At 41.5% G+C, this 19,355-nt stretch overlaps 1 protein-coding gene across 4 annotated transcripts in view; it reads right to left on the reverse strand.

Annotated features, from left to right (window-relative positions):
* Window positions 1-4,716: 4,716 nt before the first annotated feature.
* SULF1 (sulfatase 1) overlaps window positions 4,717-19,355 on the reverse strand; it is a 178,002-nt gene continuing 163,363 nt past the window's right edge. For 3 of the 4 annotated variants that reach the window (XM_040487642.1, XM_040487644.1, XM_040487643.1), the window contains 2 exons: window positions 18,679-18,744; window positions 4,717-4,861 (listed from right to left, as the gene is read on the reverse strand). In XM_040487642.1, coding sequence (XP_040343576.1) covers window positions 4,831-4,861; window positions 18,679-18,744 — 97 coding nt within the window. In that variant the 3' untranslated portion in view covers window positions 4,717-4,830. The remainder of the gene's footprint in view (window positions 4,862-18,678; window positions 18,745-19,355) is intronic. The other variant, XM_040487645.1, reaches the window with a different exon arrangement.

Below are 19,355 nucleotides of genomic sequence, written 5' to 3' on the forward strand. Positions count from 1 at the left end.
ATGACAGACAGTGACTGTGCGATGTGGTAGAGTTGGAGGTGGAGGGGAAGGGGCTCAGGGTGCTATTACAGCTTTTCCAGCAGCTTCTATAAGAGGTCATGAGGGCTTAAATGAACCAGGGTGGTGGACCATATTGAGGAATGAATTGCTCTAAGATCTTTTGTTTTCTGTTAAAATAAAATTTGAAAATATCACAAATATTTTCTAAATAACAATTTGAAAGCTTCAAAATATTTTCAAAATAAGTTTTGGAAATATCGTGCAACTAATATCAAGCAGCATTGGATTAATTTGGGGAATTGAGGACTTTCTTATATGTGAGATCATATCAGCTCTAAGCTAGTTCTGAACAATAGGCATTTAAAAATCTTTTTAGAAGGCCAACATGTGTTGGTACATGTGGCATGAGGTGTTAAGTATTCATTTCTTCTCTCCTAACCCAGAACCCTGCAGATAGTGACCATAGGGATTTTTATTTGAATTTTTTAAAGACAGGTGAGAGGAGCTTCAGATACTGTGGATAGTTTGGATATAGCAAATCGGTTTCTGTCTCACATTCCAGTACCAACTCAACGGTGTTGACAGGAGCTGGCTGCATTGAGAGGATTTTAAGGGCTCAAGTGCTCTGCCTGGACGGAAGAGCTTTCTGATGAATTCACAATGTCTCCTCTGGGCATATTTTAGGAAGAGAAAGCACATATGTGATGTATTTGCCATCAAAGGGAATTATTTTACAGTCAAGGAGAGGTGATGCGACTTTTCCCAGCTCATACAGATAGTAAACTTTAGAATCTGTGTCCGTTCATGTTCTTTCCACTACTTTTTGCCACATGGGGTCACACTGTGGCCTCTCTGTTCCCTGATCTGGTGTGTGTGTGAGCATATTTAAGTGGAGAGAGTGGAGAGGGGCTGGCCCTGCCTCTGGTAAATGTCTTCGTCTTCTAAATCTGTGGGAAATGGGCAGTTGGAGAACCAGCTGACCCTCTGGGCATCAGCTCCTCACAGATCAGACAGGGTCAGCAGGCTGGCCAATTTCTAGGCACTCTTCAAAGTCTGAAAGGCTCTTGTATGCCCTTTGCACATAGTAGGTGCTCCATAAATAGTTGTTGAACTAAAATGATGTTTCCCCAGGATAGCAACGCTTGGCCTCATCACATTTTGTAGGAAAGGAACAAGGAAGGAGGCAAAATGATGTGCCTTCGGACAACACGATTATCTTGAGCTGTCCTCTTAATGAAACTATAGTGTTATGGACTCCATTGTGTCCCCTCAAAATTCATGCATCGAAGCCCTAATCCCCAGGGTGACCGTATTTGGAGAGAAGGACTTTAAAGAGGTGAATAAGGTTACATGATGTCATAAGGGTGGGCCCTAATCTGATATGACTGGTGTATTCATAAAAAGAGATGCCAGGGACACACATGCCCGGAGAAAAGGCCATGTGAGGACACACGGAGAAGGTGGCCATCTGAAAGCCAAGGAGAGGGGCTCCAGAAGAAACCAAGGCCTCCCACACCTTGGGCTTCGACTTCCAGCCTCCAGAACTGTGAGAAAATAAGTTTCTGTTGTTTAAGCCACCCAGTCTGTGGTATTTTGTTATGGCAATGCGAGCAAACTAATACAGATGGTTTCCTCAATTATCTAAGGATGGAGCAGGTCTCAAAAAGCCCTTTGCTTTTGTTTTTTTCTCCTTTACTATTAACCTCCTGGTCTTTGGACATTTCACAGACTGTCAGCCCCTATATCACGAGAAGAGAAAGCGCTTCAGGAAACCTGGATCAGAAAGAAGTCTAGGTTAGGCAGGAAAAACTTGAGGTATGGGAGACTGGTTAGGTCTTGATCAAAGTCCATGGTCCTTAGGGCGCCTGGGTGGCTCAGTCGGTTAAGCATCCGACTCTTGGTTTCAGCTCAGGTCATGATATCAGTTTGTGCGTTCAAGTCCTGCATCAGGCTCTGTGCTGACAGTGTGGAGCCTGCTTGCGGTTCTCTCTCCCCCCGCCTCCCACTCTCTCCTCTTTCCCTGCTTGCACACTATCTGTCTCTCTCAAAGTAAATAAATAAAAAAAAAAAAAAAAGCAGAGTCCACTGTCCTGTCCTCCATGAATTGAAACTTCCTTTGGTGGATCTGTCCTCCCACTTTTGAGAAACTCCATTTGTGTTGCCCAGAGCCAGCTATATCATTTGTGGGTCCAGTGACACATGGAAAGGTGGGGTTCCTTGTTCAAAAATCATTAAAGATTTCAAGATGGCAACAGTAGAGAGTTAAACCAAGCTCTGACTCTGTGCCACTGGCCAGGCTGCACAGCGGGGAAGCCTCGCTTGTGCGGCCTCTGTCACATCCTCCCTGAAGCACAGAGCCAAATCCACTTTGGAATCATCGATCTGAGCATGTTCTAGAACCCACTGACTTTGGGGCAATTTTGCAGATACGGCTAATATTCAATCATGTCAATTGAGATCAGGACTCAATTTTACTTGCAAAGAGTGGGTATACCACAAAAAGTTGGAAAGCTCATTTCTCTGAAACAGGTAAAGTTTAAACACCTTTTATTTGAAGAAATATTGCTTCCAGACTTTCCCGAAGCCAGAATTGTTCTATAAAAGTATCACAGAATATTACACAAGATTAAAAAACACAGTATGCTTCCTAATAACTTGAAATCTTTTTACAAAGCACATCATTCATGACCATAAATATGTTTCTTCTGTCATTCAGCTGGTGACACACACATCTGATAAAGAGCTAGTTAATTTTAACATATGTACAGAGTCTATGATAAAGACTTAAAGTTATCAAAGATTCAACTATAACATATTAAATTTTCTTTAAAAGAGTTTACCTTAAACACTTGAAGAAAACATAATTTACCTATGCATTTGAATGGTCTAAAAATAAAAAGAAAATCACTGTTACGCTAAAAAATAAACCTGTTTGGGAAGTTGGCTAGGGTACTGATAACTCTCGATGAGGTAATCCTTTTGCTGATATTTAAAAATCTAATACATAACAAGAATATTTTCAAGAATACAGAATTTCAAAAGCAGTCTTGAATTACGCCTTTAAAAAAATCCAAACTTGGTGAAGGCCTTAAAAATAATCATACAACACCTATGGTGTGTTTAAAATATGAAACATTCATGAGTGTGTTTTATTGAAAAAGATTCCTTATATAAATTCAAAACTAAGTATATTTTCTCAACACTTTAGCTTATTAGCCAGGTCAAGAAAACCAAGATGACAAAAAAAGTCTTCAGTCCTTTTATCCTGCTAATAAAATAACAAAAATTTAGCAATCTTAAGCATATGATGAACACTTTGAGGCTAGGCACAGAGAGAGCAAGCGATCTTTGTTTTGTTGATTTATTTATTTTCACTGCCAACATCGTTAGCCATGCCTTTCTGCTAATCAATTTTAGCAAGTCAAGGAAAAAGCATGCAATATTTTCTGGCAAGAGCTTACGCTAGACAATATGTGATCCATACTGTGTGTCATTCTTGGGGTCTGCTCTCCACGGTCACACTGAGAGCAAGCAGTGAGACTAGGAAAAGCCTCTGGCAAGAAAAAAAAGACTAACCAAATAGACATGGCAATCTGATCTCAAAGTGCAAAATCATTGAACGTGATGGCACTGAAAAACTCCAGTGGTTAAAAAGGAATCAAAACCACATGATGCAGGCAGTGGGACGCAGGTTGAAAGATTCACGGAGGATGTCAAGTTTTAGAAACTCAGAGAGATACAATTCTAGCCATCTTGATTGGGTAACATTCATATAGGCATGTCCCTATGGCTTTCAAAAGATAATACTGCTTTAATCTCCCCCAAGTAAACACAAATCAACCTTTATTTCTACTCTTGACAAATAGGGAGTTACAACACCGCATCCCTGTGTGCCTACCGCTCGCCTGTGTGCTAACTTCTATGCCAACTTCGCACATGTGTATCTAGGATAGCTCGGAATGTTGGCTGTCATGATTGCCTTTATTAGTTTACTAATAAAAAGTTAAAAAAATACTGTGTTTAGGGTCAGGTAACAATTTCATCTAATCCGAGGAGAGTGGAAAGGAGGCACTGCCTTCTAGACTCTGTAAGCTGCCTGTCTCGTGATTCTTCACCTTGTCCAATATCCTTTTCACGCTGCTGGAGTTAATAGGCTGCTCCAGGGCAGACGTATTGATTGTCCGATGAACAGAATCAACATCAGAATGCACAGGAAGATACAGCTGATCTTCAAAAACACCTCCTGGGCCACCAACCCGGGGAAGTCCTTTCTGCTGCCTGCTAATGGGCTGCAGCCTAGGCCTGGGCTTGAGCACCAGCTCTGGGATGCCGTTGCCACTGAAATCAGTTTCGGGATGATTTATCTCTTCGTGCTCCATCCATTTTTCAGTTTTATGATTTCTCCAGTGTTCAGAATTCAAACGACTAACTTCTGGAATGTCGTTATTCCATTCAAGTTTCGTCTCTGGACTGAATGTTGGTTGGTTCAAATGCAGGGTTCGAAGGTCAGCTGGCAAGGTCACGTGAGGTGCTTCCCCAACCATCCGACTCGGGTCATCATCTGACTCCGCGGAGGCCATCTCTACTGGCACGGAGAGCTCAGCAGATCCACCTGGGAACCCATCGCTTTGAGCAGTTTTAGTCTTATTTGTTTTATTTTGCTCATGGTGGCTGTTCAGCAGTGCAAATACTCTATCTACATCCTTCAAGTAATTAGTCCAGTCAACCAGACTAAGTCTATAGTTTTGTCTGTACTCATAGATGCTTTCATTCACACTGTATAAATCTTCCAGGCCTTGCCAGTTGACGTCTGCAGCGAGGCTGGGCTGGTTAGCCTTCCCATCCATCCCATAACTGTCCTCTGTGAAAAGAGAGACAAAGGTGGATCGTTAGTGGAGAAAGGATTTCCCACTTACTGGACAAGCAACTTACATTGTTTTTTACCAAGGCAAATCAATTTGAAATACAGTGCTAAAGAGTATCTTCCTCTGGTAATTCGTTATGAAGGAGTGGCCTTAGGTTACAGAAGCGATTGAACAATACCAAAAAATTAGAAAGAGGCTCAAACACATGCAAACTTCCATGACGAGGCGTGGTTAGTGCCGGAAATGCACGGCACCATCAGTCAGGAGGCTTACATTTCACTCCCGGCTCTACTCAAGTCAACTCTGCAACTGGGACATCATGTGAGCGAGGCTCTCTGAGTCTTGCTCCCTCATCTGTCAGATGTGGGAATAGTTGTGTGATAGAACCTTTACTACCTACAGGGTTGCTGGGTGAATGATGAGTTTGAAAGTGTTTTCATGGAATAGGTGATGCTTAGGACGATATTTGTATGCTCCCTGGCACTCAGTATAAAAACAAACATGGAAGCAATTAAACTCTTGGAATCCAATGTTTGAATCTGTTTTTGATTCGTTTTTTTCCCCCTAAAATATCTATATCTAGATAAAATGATCTTTGGGTGGTTTTCATAGTATACAAAGAATGCCCCCAATTTTTCCTCTCTCAGATCTTTTTACATCACCAATGTGACTACAGTCTTGTGGAAAATAGCATCTTTTCTCTTGTTGTGTCCGAGTACCATTTAGAAAGAGGCAGCCTGGATTAATGTGATGAACTGGCCACAAAGCAATACGGATCACCAGGGACAATAAGAAAAACTGCACAAAACCCACACGCTTCGTATCACTAAAAGATCAAAAATGAGGTACTCTTCGAACCCCCTGTAAGTAAAAAAAAAAGTTAATACCAAATGTCAACAGACCTATACGCCGCACTTTGGGCACGAGCCCTGGGAAAACAGTAGCGATGAGAGAAGAAGGAAATGAGGTTGCAGCCAAGAGCTGAGTTGAAACCATCGCCGGAAAGAGTGTCAACCTGAAGTAGGAAAGACTGTAAAAGTCCCGGTAAAATCTGCGGTGGAGACGAGGAAGAGACTCAAGTGGGCGCGAATCGAGGCTGCAGTGCGGCAGGGAGACAAGGACACAGAGCAAGAAGGAACATCCTTTGGAAACTGGGTGATAAAAGAAAAAAGGCAGCGAAAGAGGCGGGGGGGGGGGTGGATTTCAGATCCTGTAAGAAAAAAGAGAAGGAAAAAATTGGAAGACACACAACCTCCCCAACTCCCACTCCCAAATAATAATAACGTAAAAAAGTAAAAAGAACGTGTATTTGGTTACACATGCTAGAAAGGAGCCTCTTAAACTAGAAATCTTATAAATACTTGAAATCCAGGAGATTGGTAAAAACGGCCTAAATCTATACAAAATTATCATAAAATAGAAAATAAGAATAACAAAACCTATTATCTTATGAAAATGCCCAACACCCTGCCCAAAGTGACCATAAAGTGGAAAGAACCACAACACAATGCTGACAAGTAAACGGTGTGTTTTCCATCAAGTACCCCAGGATGTGAAAAGCCATCTCAAGTCAGAAATTCAAGTACGAATCAAGGATCTCACAACCATTCAAGCTCTTCTTCAAGTATCAAGGCTACAGAAGAAGTTCCAGAAATAAATTGTAAGAACACAGGTAATACTGTACATATCAGCTCATCTGGAGTAAGTAGTCTTCACATCCAACCAAGAAATCACCGGAGAAATTTCAGCAAAAGGGTTGATGGTGAGCATTTAATATATTTATCAGATTTAGGACACAATAAAGGTAGAAGGGTCAAAAGATAATATATACGTTTTCTATGACAAAGTAAAAATAATGTGACTCAACACGGGAGGAAAGATAGAAAAACTGAAAGAGAAGAAGCTCATTGAGGGTAGAGCTAATAATAGTTGGGAGTCAAAGAACAACACTAAAAACTGACCACTGATAATAAAAGATTAAGTAAGAAGCAGGAACTAAGGGCGTTACCAACATTTAAGATCAAAGACAACCAAGAGGACAAAAATACAAACCCTACAACGTTTCAAAGAGGGGGGATAAAGGGCAACACCTTTATAAATTTAGAAGAAACCACCTGTAGAAGATGCAGAGTGAAATACACAAAGACATAATAATAAGTGATACTCAATCTAAGAGAGGCCAAATGGACAAAAAATAAATAAGAATCTGGAAGACCTTAATATATAATCAATCAGGTAATTCTCATGTAAATGTATCCAACAGTATACTCCGAGGATAGAGGTTATACCTTGTCGAACACACACAGAAATTCACATTATTTGATTATGTGTTAGGTCACGGAAAAATGCATCAGGAAGTTGCATAAAATAGAAATATTACAAACAACACTTTGATATCATACAATGAAACTAGAAATTAATAAAATTAAAACAACAAGAGAGCTCTTTCATCTGGAAGCTGACAAACATCATCTGGGTGAAAAGGAAAATACAAAGCTAAAAGTGCAGAATTTAAAAAATGATAATGGGGGGGCGGGGGAGAGGGGAAAACGGGTGATGGGCGTTGAGGAGGGCACTAGTTGGGATGTGCACTGGGTGTTGAACGTAAGCGATGGACCACGGGAATCTACCCCCAAAACCAACAGCACACTGTATACACTGTATGTTAGCTAACTTGACAATAAATCATATTAAAAATAAAATAAAGTAAAATAAAATATAAAGTAAAATGAAATAAAATAAAATAAAATGAAATAAAATAAAATAAAATAAAATGATAACAGGGTGTCTGGTGGCTCAGTCGGTTAAGTGTCTGACTCTGGATTTCAGTTCAGATCAGGATCTCATGGTTTGTGAGTTTGAGCCCTGTGTCTGGCTCTGCCTGGAATTTTCTCTCTCTCTGTGTCTGTCTCTCTCTCCCAATCTCTCTGCCCCTCCCCTGCTTGTGCTCACTTCCTCTCTCTTTCAAAATAAATAAACTTAAAAAAAGATCATGAAAACACTATGTATTAGAACTTATGATGCATCAAGCGTGATACTTATGTCATTTTAAGCATTCATAGCCTTAAACACTTTTATCACGAAAAAATAAATCAATCAAACTCAAAACTCAGAAAGCTGGAGAAAGAACAATATAAATCAAAAGAAAGCACCAGGAAGGAAATAATAAAGGTGAAAGCAAAAACTAATGAGGTAGAGAACAGAAGAATGACATATCTCATTAATAAATCAAAATCCTGGTTCTTTAAAGAAGCATCAAAGCAGACGATCACTAGTTTAACTAGTTGAGACAAAGGGGAGAAAATTCAAATACACAAAATAAAAAAATCCCAAGGGAGAAATAATCATTGAAATATACAAAACTCAAAGCATGAGAGAGACTACTTTGCAGACCTTAAAGCAAATAAATTAGAAAACCCAGATGAAACAGGTAATTGCCCAGGAAAATGCAGTTTATTGAAATTGACCCAATAGAAATAGAAAGCTTAGATAAAGCAATTTCCAAAGAAGGGAAAGAAAGATTATTAAGAAACTATCCTCAAAGATGCACCAGGTCCATGTGGTTTCACAGGAGAATTTTATCAAGCCTTCAAGGAAAAGAGAATCTGAATGCTGTATGAATTGTTTCAAAGCATAGAAATCAATATTATATTAAGAATATAACACATGATAACCTAGTAGAATTTACTCTAGGAATGAAAGGTTGGTTCATTCATAGCCCATCCATTAATATAGTATATCCTATTGGAAGATCTACAGAGAAAATTATTTGAGCATCTCCATTGATGCTGAAAAGGCTTTTGACAAATTCAACATTCATTAGCAATAAAACACTAAAAAAAAAAAAAAAAAAGAAAAAAGTCAATGGCTATTTCCTTAACATGACAAAAATGTATTAACTTAGTCCTAAAATCTGTCCTCTCAATAGGGAGTTTTTTAAAAAATATTTTTTTAAAGTTTATTTGTTTTTGAGAGAGAGAGAGAGTGAGAGAGAGAGAAGGAGGGGCAGAGACAGATGGAGAGAAAGAATCCCAAGCAGGCTCTGTGCTGTGAGTGCAGAGCCCGACGACATGGGGTTCAATCTCACGAAATGTGAGATCATGACCTGAGCCAAAATCAAGAGTCGGATGCTAACTGACTGAGCCACCGAGGCATCCCAAAAGGAAGTCTTAAAAGCATTTTCACTAAGATCAGGAACAAGGTAACATTGTACTAGAAGTATTAATTCATTCAATTCAACAAGAGGAATCAATTAGAGACAACCAATAGGAAAGGAAGCAAAGCGATCTCTATTTGCAAATATCTGACAGGTATACCTGGAAAACCCAAGAAAATCAATGACAAGATTAACTCAAAAATAGAAATATTTTTTAAAGTAGCAGGATACAAAATTAATACACAGAAACCAATAGCCCTCATATACACACATGATAATCACAAAGAGGTTTTGATGAGAGAGGAAAACCCAATTCATAACAGTAACAAAGAAGATAAAATACTTCTGAATACACTTGACAAGAAATGTGCAAAACCTATGAGATAATATAAAAAGCTCCTGAAAGACCTAGAAGTTTACTTAACCAGGTAGAAAGACAGCTTTTGTACCTAGGTAGAAGACTCATCATCAGAAAGATGCAAATTCTTTCTGATAATTCTTTCAAAAACCAGATAGAAAAATGGCATAGGACACAAGCAGATAATCTACAAAAGCAAGTAAAATGGCCTTTAAACTTTCAAAAACGTGTTCAACTTTACTCATAATAAGAGCAATACAAATTCAAACCATACTGAGATACCCTTTCTTTCTCATTCAGTTGGAAAAATAATTTTAAAGCTTGACAACTGTTGAAAGCAGACCCTCGTACACTGGTGATGAGAATGCAAAATGGTACAAACCATATGGAGGGAAATTTGGCAGTATTTAATATAGCCATATAGGCATTTACCTTTGACCCAGTAATCCCGCAACTAGGAATTTACTCTGAAGATATCCTCAACGATATGAAATATATTTGCACAAGGCTCTTTACTGTCTCACTATTTGTAATTGCAAAATATGAGAACTGAAATGCTCATACTTAAAAGAGGGGCTGAATAAATTATGGTACGTACGTACAGCAAATTACTAGGAAGAAGTGAAAAGAGAGTAGGAAAATTTCTATGAACCGATGGAGAGGATATATTTTAAAGTGAAAATAATATTTTAGGTGAAAGAAAAAGAAGCTAAGTGCAATGCAATATATATAGTACACTACCTCTGGTGTAAAAAAGTAAGAGAAATCAAATATCCCCGTCTGCTTACTACTGCAACCAGAAACGGAGGAAGGTAAAACAAACTGATGAGATTGGTTATCTACATACAGTGCACGGGTGGGAAGAGACTGTGGGGAGGACTAACATTTCTCTGCACATGCTTTTGGCACTTTTGACTTTTGGAACGACGCTAAAGTATTACGTACTGAAAAACAAAATTAAACTACCGATGACGAGAAAAAAATAGAACCGAAAATGGAATGCAAATGGAAATAAACAAACCTTGCCGTATTTCAAATGGGTAACATAACTAAAATAAAGAAGGGAAAACAGAACTATTCTGAGTAACTTCAAACACAGTGCTATTTTCTCTCTCTTTTTAAAAAATTTTTTCAATGTTTATTTTGGGGAGAGAGAGAGACAGAGCATGAATGGGGGAGGGGCAGAGAGAGAGGGAGACACAGAATCTGAAGCAGGCTCCAGGCTCCGAGCTGTCAGCACAGAGCCTGGTGTGGGGCTTGAACCCACGAACTGTGAGATCATGACTTGAGCCAAAGTTGGACGCTTAACCGAGTGAGCTACCTATTTTCTCTCATTCTAAAGACAGAAGGAACTGAAAAATATATTGAACTCTAGTTAGCAGGTTTGTGTTTACAGCAGTATGATTTAGCAATTCTGAAATTGCTTTCCGTGTGCTGTAGCATTTAACAGGTGAGTTAATCCATTGAGGATAATGGAAACTAGGCTTCTCACTGCTGGAAAAGGATGTTATCATTTATATGGAATATTACTTGGCAATCAAAAAGAATGATACCTTGCCATTGGCAACAATGTGGATGGAACTATGTATTATGTTAAACAAAAGAAGTCAGTCAGAGAAACACAAATATATGATTTCACCCATATGTGGAATTTAAGAAACAAAACAGATGAACATGGGGGAAGGGAAGAAAAAATAAGATAAAAACAGAGAGGGAGGCAAACCATATGAGACTCTTAAATACAGAGAACAAACTGAGGGCTGCTGGGGGGGGGGGTGGTGGGGAGGGATGGGCTAAATGGGTGATGGGCATTAAGGAGGACACTTTTTGGGATGAGCACTGGGTGTTGTATGTAAGTGACGAATCACTGGGTTCTACTCCTGAAAAATAAAATAAAATAAAGAGTCTACTACTAACAAAGTATAATTAAATAAATAAACAAACAAATAAATAATTGTAAGCATGTTAAAAAAAAAAGGAAGTTATTTAGAAACTAGGAAGACTAGAATGAACCTCATGCTGTTAAACTAGAATTAGAGATATCAGTACAAACATACAATTTTAAATATATCTAGATAGCTATGTCCCCACGTATCTCCATATCTGTAGAAACAGGAGTGGCTCTCAATATACTTGCACGTGCATTTTAGCTCTGTCCGCCCAGAGGGTCTACATACAAAGATGCCTCCATATCAATTTTATGCACCTCGAGCCTAGTTCAGATGCCACTGCTGCCCACTTAAAAGGAACTGGGGTCCTTCGGAGAAACGGCAGATTCCAGAGGTCGAGGAGTGAAATACAAGGTGAACCTGGAACATAGTGTTAGGCCAGGAAGCAGTGAAGTGCTCAAAAGATGATGGGGACACACCAAAAGGACACCTGAAGGGACATCATTGGCCCAAACTGGGACATTCTAGTCATCAAAATAAATAATGGTAGCAAAAAGATATTCATGGGATAAAATGAGGATCTATGAATCCTTATTGCTATAAATGCATACATACATACGTACGTACATATGTACGTACGCACAAGAAAAAGGGAAATCTCTTGTCTATGGTAGAGTACCACTTAAATGTAGCCAGACAAACAGAATTGGAAAAAATCATCCTTTTCCAGCCATCATAATGATTCAGGCAAGAATTATGGATTCCTCAAAAGGCAGTGGATGAATTATTAATTAAAAAAGGAAAAACAGTAGGCTCATAGTGGATTAACCTAGCAAACAACACCTCCACCGAGTAATCAAAAGTGAGACCACCAAACAGATGTCACGTAGCTTCCGGTAAGATATCCTAAGTGCACACTTCCCCTTCTGTGGTATTCCTGTCAAGAATGCACAATTTTAGTCCAATCATGCGGAAACATCAGAAAAACCCCAGCTGAGGGACCTTTTACAAAACGACTCGCCTGTACACTTCAGAATGTCACGAATGCAATGAAGGGTTGAGGAACTATCCCAGATGGAAAGAGACTTAAGAGACATGACAGTTTACTACAATGTGTGTTTCTGGATTGGATCCCAGACCAGTAAAACAAAATCCTCCCCAACCCATAAACACGACAATACTGGGACAATTGGCAATATTTGAATATGGACTGTGGATTACATAATAGTATTGTATCAGTGTTAAATTGCCTGATTTTGATAAATTTACAATAGTTATGTAGGAATGTTTTTGTTCTTGGGAAATATGTACAAAAACTCTTACAGATAAAGGTATATGATGTCTGAAAATTACGCACGATTCAGGAAAAAAAGAAGTGTGTGTGTATATGCAGAGAAAGAGCCGGAGAGCAAGAGAAAACAATAAGGCAAATGAGATAAAATTTCTTGGAACTATTCTTGCAAGTTTTCTGTAAATGTAACATTGTATCAAAATATAAAGTGAACACCTTGTTAGACCTTAGAACTAAGTTTTCCACATTTCTGTCCTGGTTTCTACCAGTCCTCCTATCACAAAAGGAGCTCCTTTCGGGGGGCCATTCTGAAGTTCTTTACTCAGGGAGGAAACGGATGAATAGGTTTGTTCTGACAAGTGAATTTTCAAAATAAATGCAGATGATTTCAAGTTCCAGGCGATTCTCATCCAATCTGGGAAATACAAAGATGGCAAAACCACTAACAGCAATTCAAAACCACATGCAGGTTGCAAGCTGAGCCACATTTCTTTCCAGACGGCAACTTATTTGCTTTTAAGAACATGACCACGTAATTATGTCACACTTTACGAGCGGGTGGGAGAGATCACGCATGCGTGGCATAGGAACTCTTCCTGGAGCAGTGGTGTTACAATCAACAAAGGCTGCTGGAGTGTCCTGAGAAGCAGAAAGGACAGTTTCTACGGAGAGGGCCTGATGCCTCCCACTCCTTCGGCCTGCTCTCCCCACATCATCTCTGCCACAGCCTCGCCAAAACAGTGCACAGCTTCCTGAAAGCACCAGGCTCTCTCCCTCCTCAGCACTGGCATTTCTTCCTAGAATGTGCTTCCCTGCCTCATCGTCGGAGTCAGCTCTCGGCCTTCAAAATTAAATTTGTACATCATTCTCTCCGCAAAGCCTTTCGTGACCCTCCTCTTCTCATCCTAAGCACGTTGGGAAGGCCTACATCACACCTGTAGATGAATGTCGGTACCCGTGCCCAACAGCAAACTGTAAGAGGTCCACTGGAAATTCACAAGCTTTGTAGTTTTACCGATCATTGCTGACTGGAAGGATGTGTTCATTGATATGGCTATTCTCTTCCCAGCTTTCAGTTCTGAGGGCATTGATTTGATTTGCAAAATTGAGAGAGCCTGAACAGGGTATCTGCACTAATGTAGCCATTCCTTTCTCTGAAGCCCTTCCCTGTTTTTTCTGTGTTGTCTTTGAATGTTTTTCTGAAGGCACAGAGTCTCCAATATTTGGGGCCAAATCAGTGTGTATTGTGGAGGATTTTCATGCTGCCTGAAAATTTGCTTTGGGTTTTGAAATTTCAGAGCCTCTGATGAATTCAGGGTCCTGCAAGGAACTAAAAGCCAATCATAAATACCTTTTTATTTGCTATGCATGGAAGATTTCTCGTGCACTAGTTTTACTGATGCAGTGCAAGAATACCTATTTATTTTACAAATAAAAGACTACAAACCTTCAACTAAGAAGACAGTATAGAACTATCAGTAAATGTCAGTTATGTCATTTATCTATAGACAAATAACTTTGTATAGTCAATGACTGATTAAAAGCACATACCTGCTTATTGGGGCAAAAGCACATAATTTTCCCTCTTTCTTAGCCCTTGATTAGTAAAAAACCTGCTAATTTTATTACTCATTAACGTGAAGGTAAATGTCCTTCAAAACTCTAGGGTTCTTTGGCATATCTCTCACTATTCAACTCTGTTATCAAACACTGTTCATAGAATAATATATATTCAGGGCTTACTTGTGCTAAGCACTTTTCAGATATCAGCCTATGTAATCCTTACATATTGTTCTGTATATGCATATTATTAGCAAATTTTTACAGATGAGAAAGTGCAGTTAAAATTTAAATTGTTGGGGCGCCTGGGTGGCTCAGTCAGTTAAGCAGCCGACTTTGGCTCAGGTCATGACCTCAAGGTCCGTGAGTTCGAGCCCCACGTCGGGCTCTGTGCTGACAGAGCCAGGAGCCTGTTTCAGATTCTGTGTCTTCCTCTCTCTGACCCTCCCCCGTTCATGCTCTGTCTCTGTCTCAAAAATAAATAAATGTTAAAAAAAAAAAGTTTAAATTGTTGAAAGAGTCAGCACAGTATGGAGATTAAAAGCACAGGCTAGAATCGGACTCCTTGGGTTGATTACCTACTCCATCATTTATCAGCTGTACAATCCTGGGAAAGTTACTGAGTTTCTCTGTGATCCAATTTTTTAATCTATAAAATGGGGATAACAGTGCTGACCTCACAGAGTTATTGTGAGGGGTAAGTGATTTAACATATGCAAAGTACTTAGAAGAGAGCAGGGGCACGGTAAGTCACGTGATACTGTTAGACATTGTCCCCCAAACGGGAGGCCACTGAGCCAGAGCTTGTGAGCAAGCAGACTCACAAGACTCTTCACAACTACGTATGTTACCTAATCTGATCGACCCAGATCCTCCCATATTATTTCTCACAGTTTAACACTCTTGAATATCTCCTTACTGCATTCAGGATAAAGACCCAATCCTATAATAAAAAAAAAAAAAAAAAAGCAGGGGGGGAGGGGCAAGGGGCTCCTCGGTGGCTCAGTTAAGTGACTCAGGTCATGACTCCCGTGGTGGACTCTGTGTTGAGTGTGGAGCCTGCTTGGGATTCTCTCTCTCCCTCTGCCCCTCTTGCTCGCATAGGCACACACACACTCTCTCTCTTTCTCTTAAAAAAAAAAAAAAACAAAACGAAAACCCAATCCTCTGAGGTAGTAGGTAACTAGGGTGATCAGATTGTTTAGATTGCCCGAGGGTCCCAGTTTATATCTGTTGTACTGGCATCCTGTTCAGTTTAGCATTTGTCCAGAACTTTTGAAATTTTAGTTTAGAAAATAGTTTTTAAATGCAGTTATTTTATAAATCCACTGACCATACCATTGGTCAGCAAATACATATGTCAAATATAGACCATTTTAATTATTTTTAGTACACCCTCTCTGGTGGAAACATCCTTGTTTGGAAGATAAATTCTGTGGTCACCCGACATATAGCACTCTTTGTGAAATTGGCTCTGTTTACCTCTTCTGCTCGCCTCCCATTCCCTTGTACTACCATTGAATTGATCACAGTCCCCCGAATGGATCTTGCCTTCGCACAAACTGTCCCTTCTAGTTGGACCGGTTTTCTTTCCTCAATATCCCGTTCTAGACGGTGCTAGCATTGCCTTCAGCATGCAGCATGAAATGCCACCTCCTTGGGAAGCTTCCCTGGATTCCTCGGGGTTGGGTTAGGGGCCCCACGCGGCTCTTACAGAATCATCTCCTCCCCTGTCAGGACACTTTGTTCTCTGAACAGTAATGATAATACTTGACCGTGTTCTCCTCCAAGGCAGTGGCTTGCATACAGGTGGTCATGTGGATTCTTTCCTTCTTTATTTATTTACTGAATGGACGAAAGAGGATTAGCTTTTCCCCCTCTTATCTTTCCTCTCTATTTTGAAACCAATTAAAGGTAAATTATATTCCTCAGTTTGGAGGGTAGGGGCTTAGAGTCCTGCAACACTTTTGTTCCTTTTTTTACAGAGAAGAAAGGCACCAGGTGTAGAATCACCCCTGGAAAAGACAAAATTTTGGACATCCTCTGGGAGCTTAGATTAATTCTGACTTGCCCCTGCCCCTGATCCTGACCAAGTGGCCACTGTTGTGTGATGAAAAACTTATCCCGCCAGTTGGCAGGACTTGTCTAGCAGAGTTCTGGCTGGATGTCAGTGGCTGCCCGTCCTCCCCAGGGCACACTTCTGGGCAGGGTGCAAGCTGTCCACTGCATATGGCGACCCCGCCTCTGATCCGTGTCCTAACAACTCTGACCCTAAGGCCCCCATCACCTTAGGAGGCCAGCCTCACTTCCCATCCCTTTAACCCCAAACCCTGACCTGAACCCAACTCTTGGTCAAGCACCTTAAACAGAGAAGTCCAACAGAGCTAAGCAAGCGCAGCGTATAAATAAGATAGGGTGCACAGTGATCTATGTCAATTATTTCTCAGCAGAACTGGAAAAAATATGGAGAGAAAATGAGTAAATAAAATGGAGTCCTGAGATGTGACAGAGAGAACGGAACCTGCTGAAGCTTCCTTAAAGTAACACGGAGCCGGGAAGTGAATTTTGGGTTTTGTCCTTCAGTACGTTCAGGCAGTTCAGAAAAAAGACTGAGCTCTGGGTTGGCAGTGAGTGATGAGGAAGCTGGGGGTGGTGCTGATGAGCATCTCTTTTTGTGTCTCATGAAGTAGAGTAACATCCTTTGGAATCATAATATCACCATCCCCTTTCAAACACTGTCTCCTTCCTGTTAATGTTTTGCATCCACGCCCGTCTCGCTGATGGCACCCATCATTGCCGGGGCTTGAGGCTTGCCAGGCTCTGTTCTCCACTTCTTGCTAGTGAGGCAGGATTTGAACCCAAGGCACACAGGCCCCGTCAGCACTAATCAGCCCCTAACACGCAGCCAGGTCGCCCACACCCATCTGCCAGCCGTGAGCTGTGGCCACAGGGCAGATGGGTCAAAAAGTGTAAATGCAACGTGAGAAGCATGGGTGCCGAGGACGGAGCACAGCGTGGCCTGCTGGTCTACTGGGCGTGGAACATGGGTCAGGAAGCAGCCCTGCCAGCATGAGGCTGCCCAGAACCGACGGCCGGCCCCACGCTGCCTGCCATGGACACATAGCACGGCTGCCAGGAGCAGTTCTGGGCCATCAAAGGGCAGCAGCATCAGCTTTCACAAGCAGTGGGAAAAATAAACACCCCCTCAACCTGTTGATCCTATTCTATTTTGCAACACAGAAATGATGGCTTTCAACTCAAGCCAAAAATTCCTTCCTGAGTCATGGCGGCTGGTTTCTGAGCGGTGCCCCTGCTCTGTGCTTGTCTTAACTGGAAAATGACAAGTATGAGTAAGCAAAGCGTTGCAGCCTGTCCCCGCCTCATGCGCATGCCACGGCACTAAGTAAATAGAATAAATACGAAGTTGAACGGGGAACAGACTTGCCTTTGGGAGGCCCTTTAACAAATAAGTGTAAAGATTAATTTTTCCACATCCTCAGAATTGAAGGCAGTCAAAAAGCTCTTAGTCAATCTCGTGTGAGAGAAACGTTTCTGAAAGACTGCTGAATTTTCAAATTTCACATCCCTCAGGTTTGGCTACTATTACTTTTCTCGAAGTCTTTTATAATGAAATTTCATATGAAAATGCATTTAATTCATTTTCTAAAAAAAAAAAAAAATCCGAATCTTCTTGGAGAATCGAGGCTTCTGAAACCTGGTAAGAGGGCCATCGCTGGAGGGCTGTGTCCCGGTAAGCACCACCTGAGACAGTCGTTTCGGTGGGTCCACACCTACGGTGGCTTTTTCAACACCTGTTCCCTTCAGTCCAACGGGGCGCAGTGAGCAGGGGAGGCCACGTCAATCACTGCCTTTGGGTATCCAGTGAGTCCCCAGGTGGGACAGGCAAATGCTCCCTCAGTAGCCCTGTTTCAGGATTTCTTGCCTGCCATGTGGGTGTCGGCCGAAAGACAGCTTGCCCCCCGCATCATGAAATGGTAGGATCTGGAAGTGCCAGTCGTTGCGTGTTACACAGTGTCCGCCTATCTGTCCTTTGGGAAGGAATTTAGGGAGGAAGAGGCAACGGGTAACTCTGTCACCTTGCACATGTGCTTCCAACGGCCACATTCTCAGGCGACCCCGTCAACAACGAGTTACCAAGGCTCTGACAAATGGCCTCACAAATGGCGGATTTAGTGGTGGGTGGCAGAGAAGGGAGAGGGAAGAGTCCCAGATGCTTGCCATTTAATCAGGACCAGAGTGCAGTTAAACATTCTTCATCTCAAAGTTGGCCGGGTATGACTTGATGGAGAATAGCTCTCTGACTCAGCTCTGACCAGGCGGGTGACTTAAATAGCCTATTAATACCCTTTTACCTCGTTCATGACAAGAAGTAAAAGAAAGCTCAACTGACAATCCCTTAGCTGTAAAATTGAGTGCATCATAAAATAACCGTAAAGTCAATATCTAGTGTTAGGTCCATTAAAAATGTCACACTTTGGAAATGTCTTAATGTGGCCCCTGGGAAGCAGGCGAAACAATGCTGGTGTGCGGGATATTACCTCGTCAGCCCATAGCCCTGGTGAGACCAGCTTAAGGGTGGGTTCTTCTGCTCTGTCCTACGTGTGCTGGGGGTGATGTGGGGTCAGGGTGGGGGGGGGGGAGGGCAGAGCGAGGAAAGGGAAGAAGACAGGAGAGAAGAGAAAAAGAAGAGATACATACATGGTTATTAGACATCCTCAGAAGTCCAGCTTTCTTTGTTTCGTTATTTGTTTACATCTTCCCCGCCACCTTTCCTGTTGTTTAGCTTCTGGTATCAGTGAGGTGCCCCGGAAAAGGAAGAAGCTGAGAGTACAGCTCAGGAGGCTGGAGAGAGGCAGTGGGGCAAACAGCGTTCCCTGGCATGGCGCCAAGGAAGCCCATGTTCCTCCGATGGATTCTTCAACTATGGTGCTGACTCATCGTGACTCTGTTTCCCCACAGTGGAGGTGGTCAGGACAGTCCCCTCCTGCCCACACCGCACGTTTCTGACAAATCCACCTAAGGTCTACGCTTAGAGTGGAAAAATATCAAGGGCTGATGATGCCAGGTGATCCTGTGACATGGCCACCAGGCATGTCGGACCCCCCTCACTGAACATGAGGTTAAGAGGGATGGGTGAGGGTTGGAGAGAACAAGGTGGCTGGGCTGAGGCCTGTTTATGAAGTTTGGGTGTGTCAGGCGGTATTGTCTCTGTGCT

This window comes from Herpailurus yagouaroundi, unplaced genomic scaffold (genome assembly GCF_014898765.1).
Source record: "Herpailurus yagouaroundi ecotype Mexico unplaced genomic scaffold, PumYag 165, whole genome shotgun sequence".
In the NCBI taxonomy this organism is placed as follows: domain Eukaryota; kingdom Metazoa; phylum Chordata; class Mammalia; order Carnivora; family Felidae; genus Herpailurus; species Herpailurus yagouaroundi.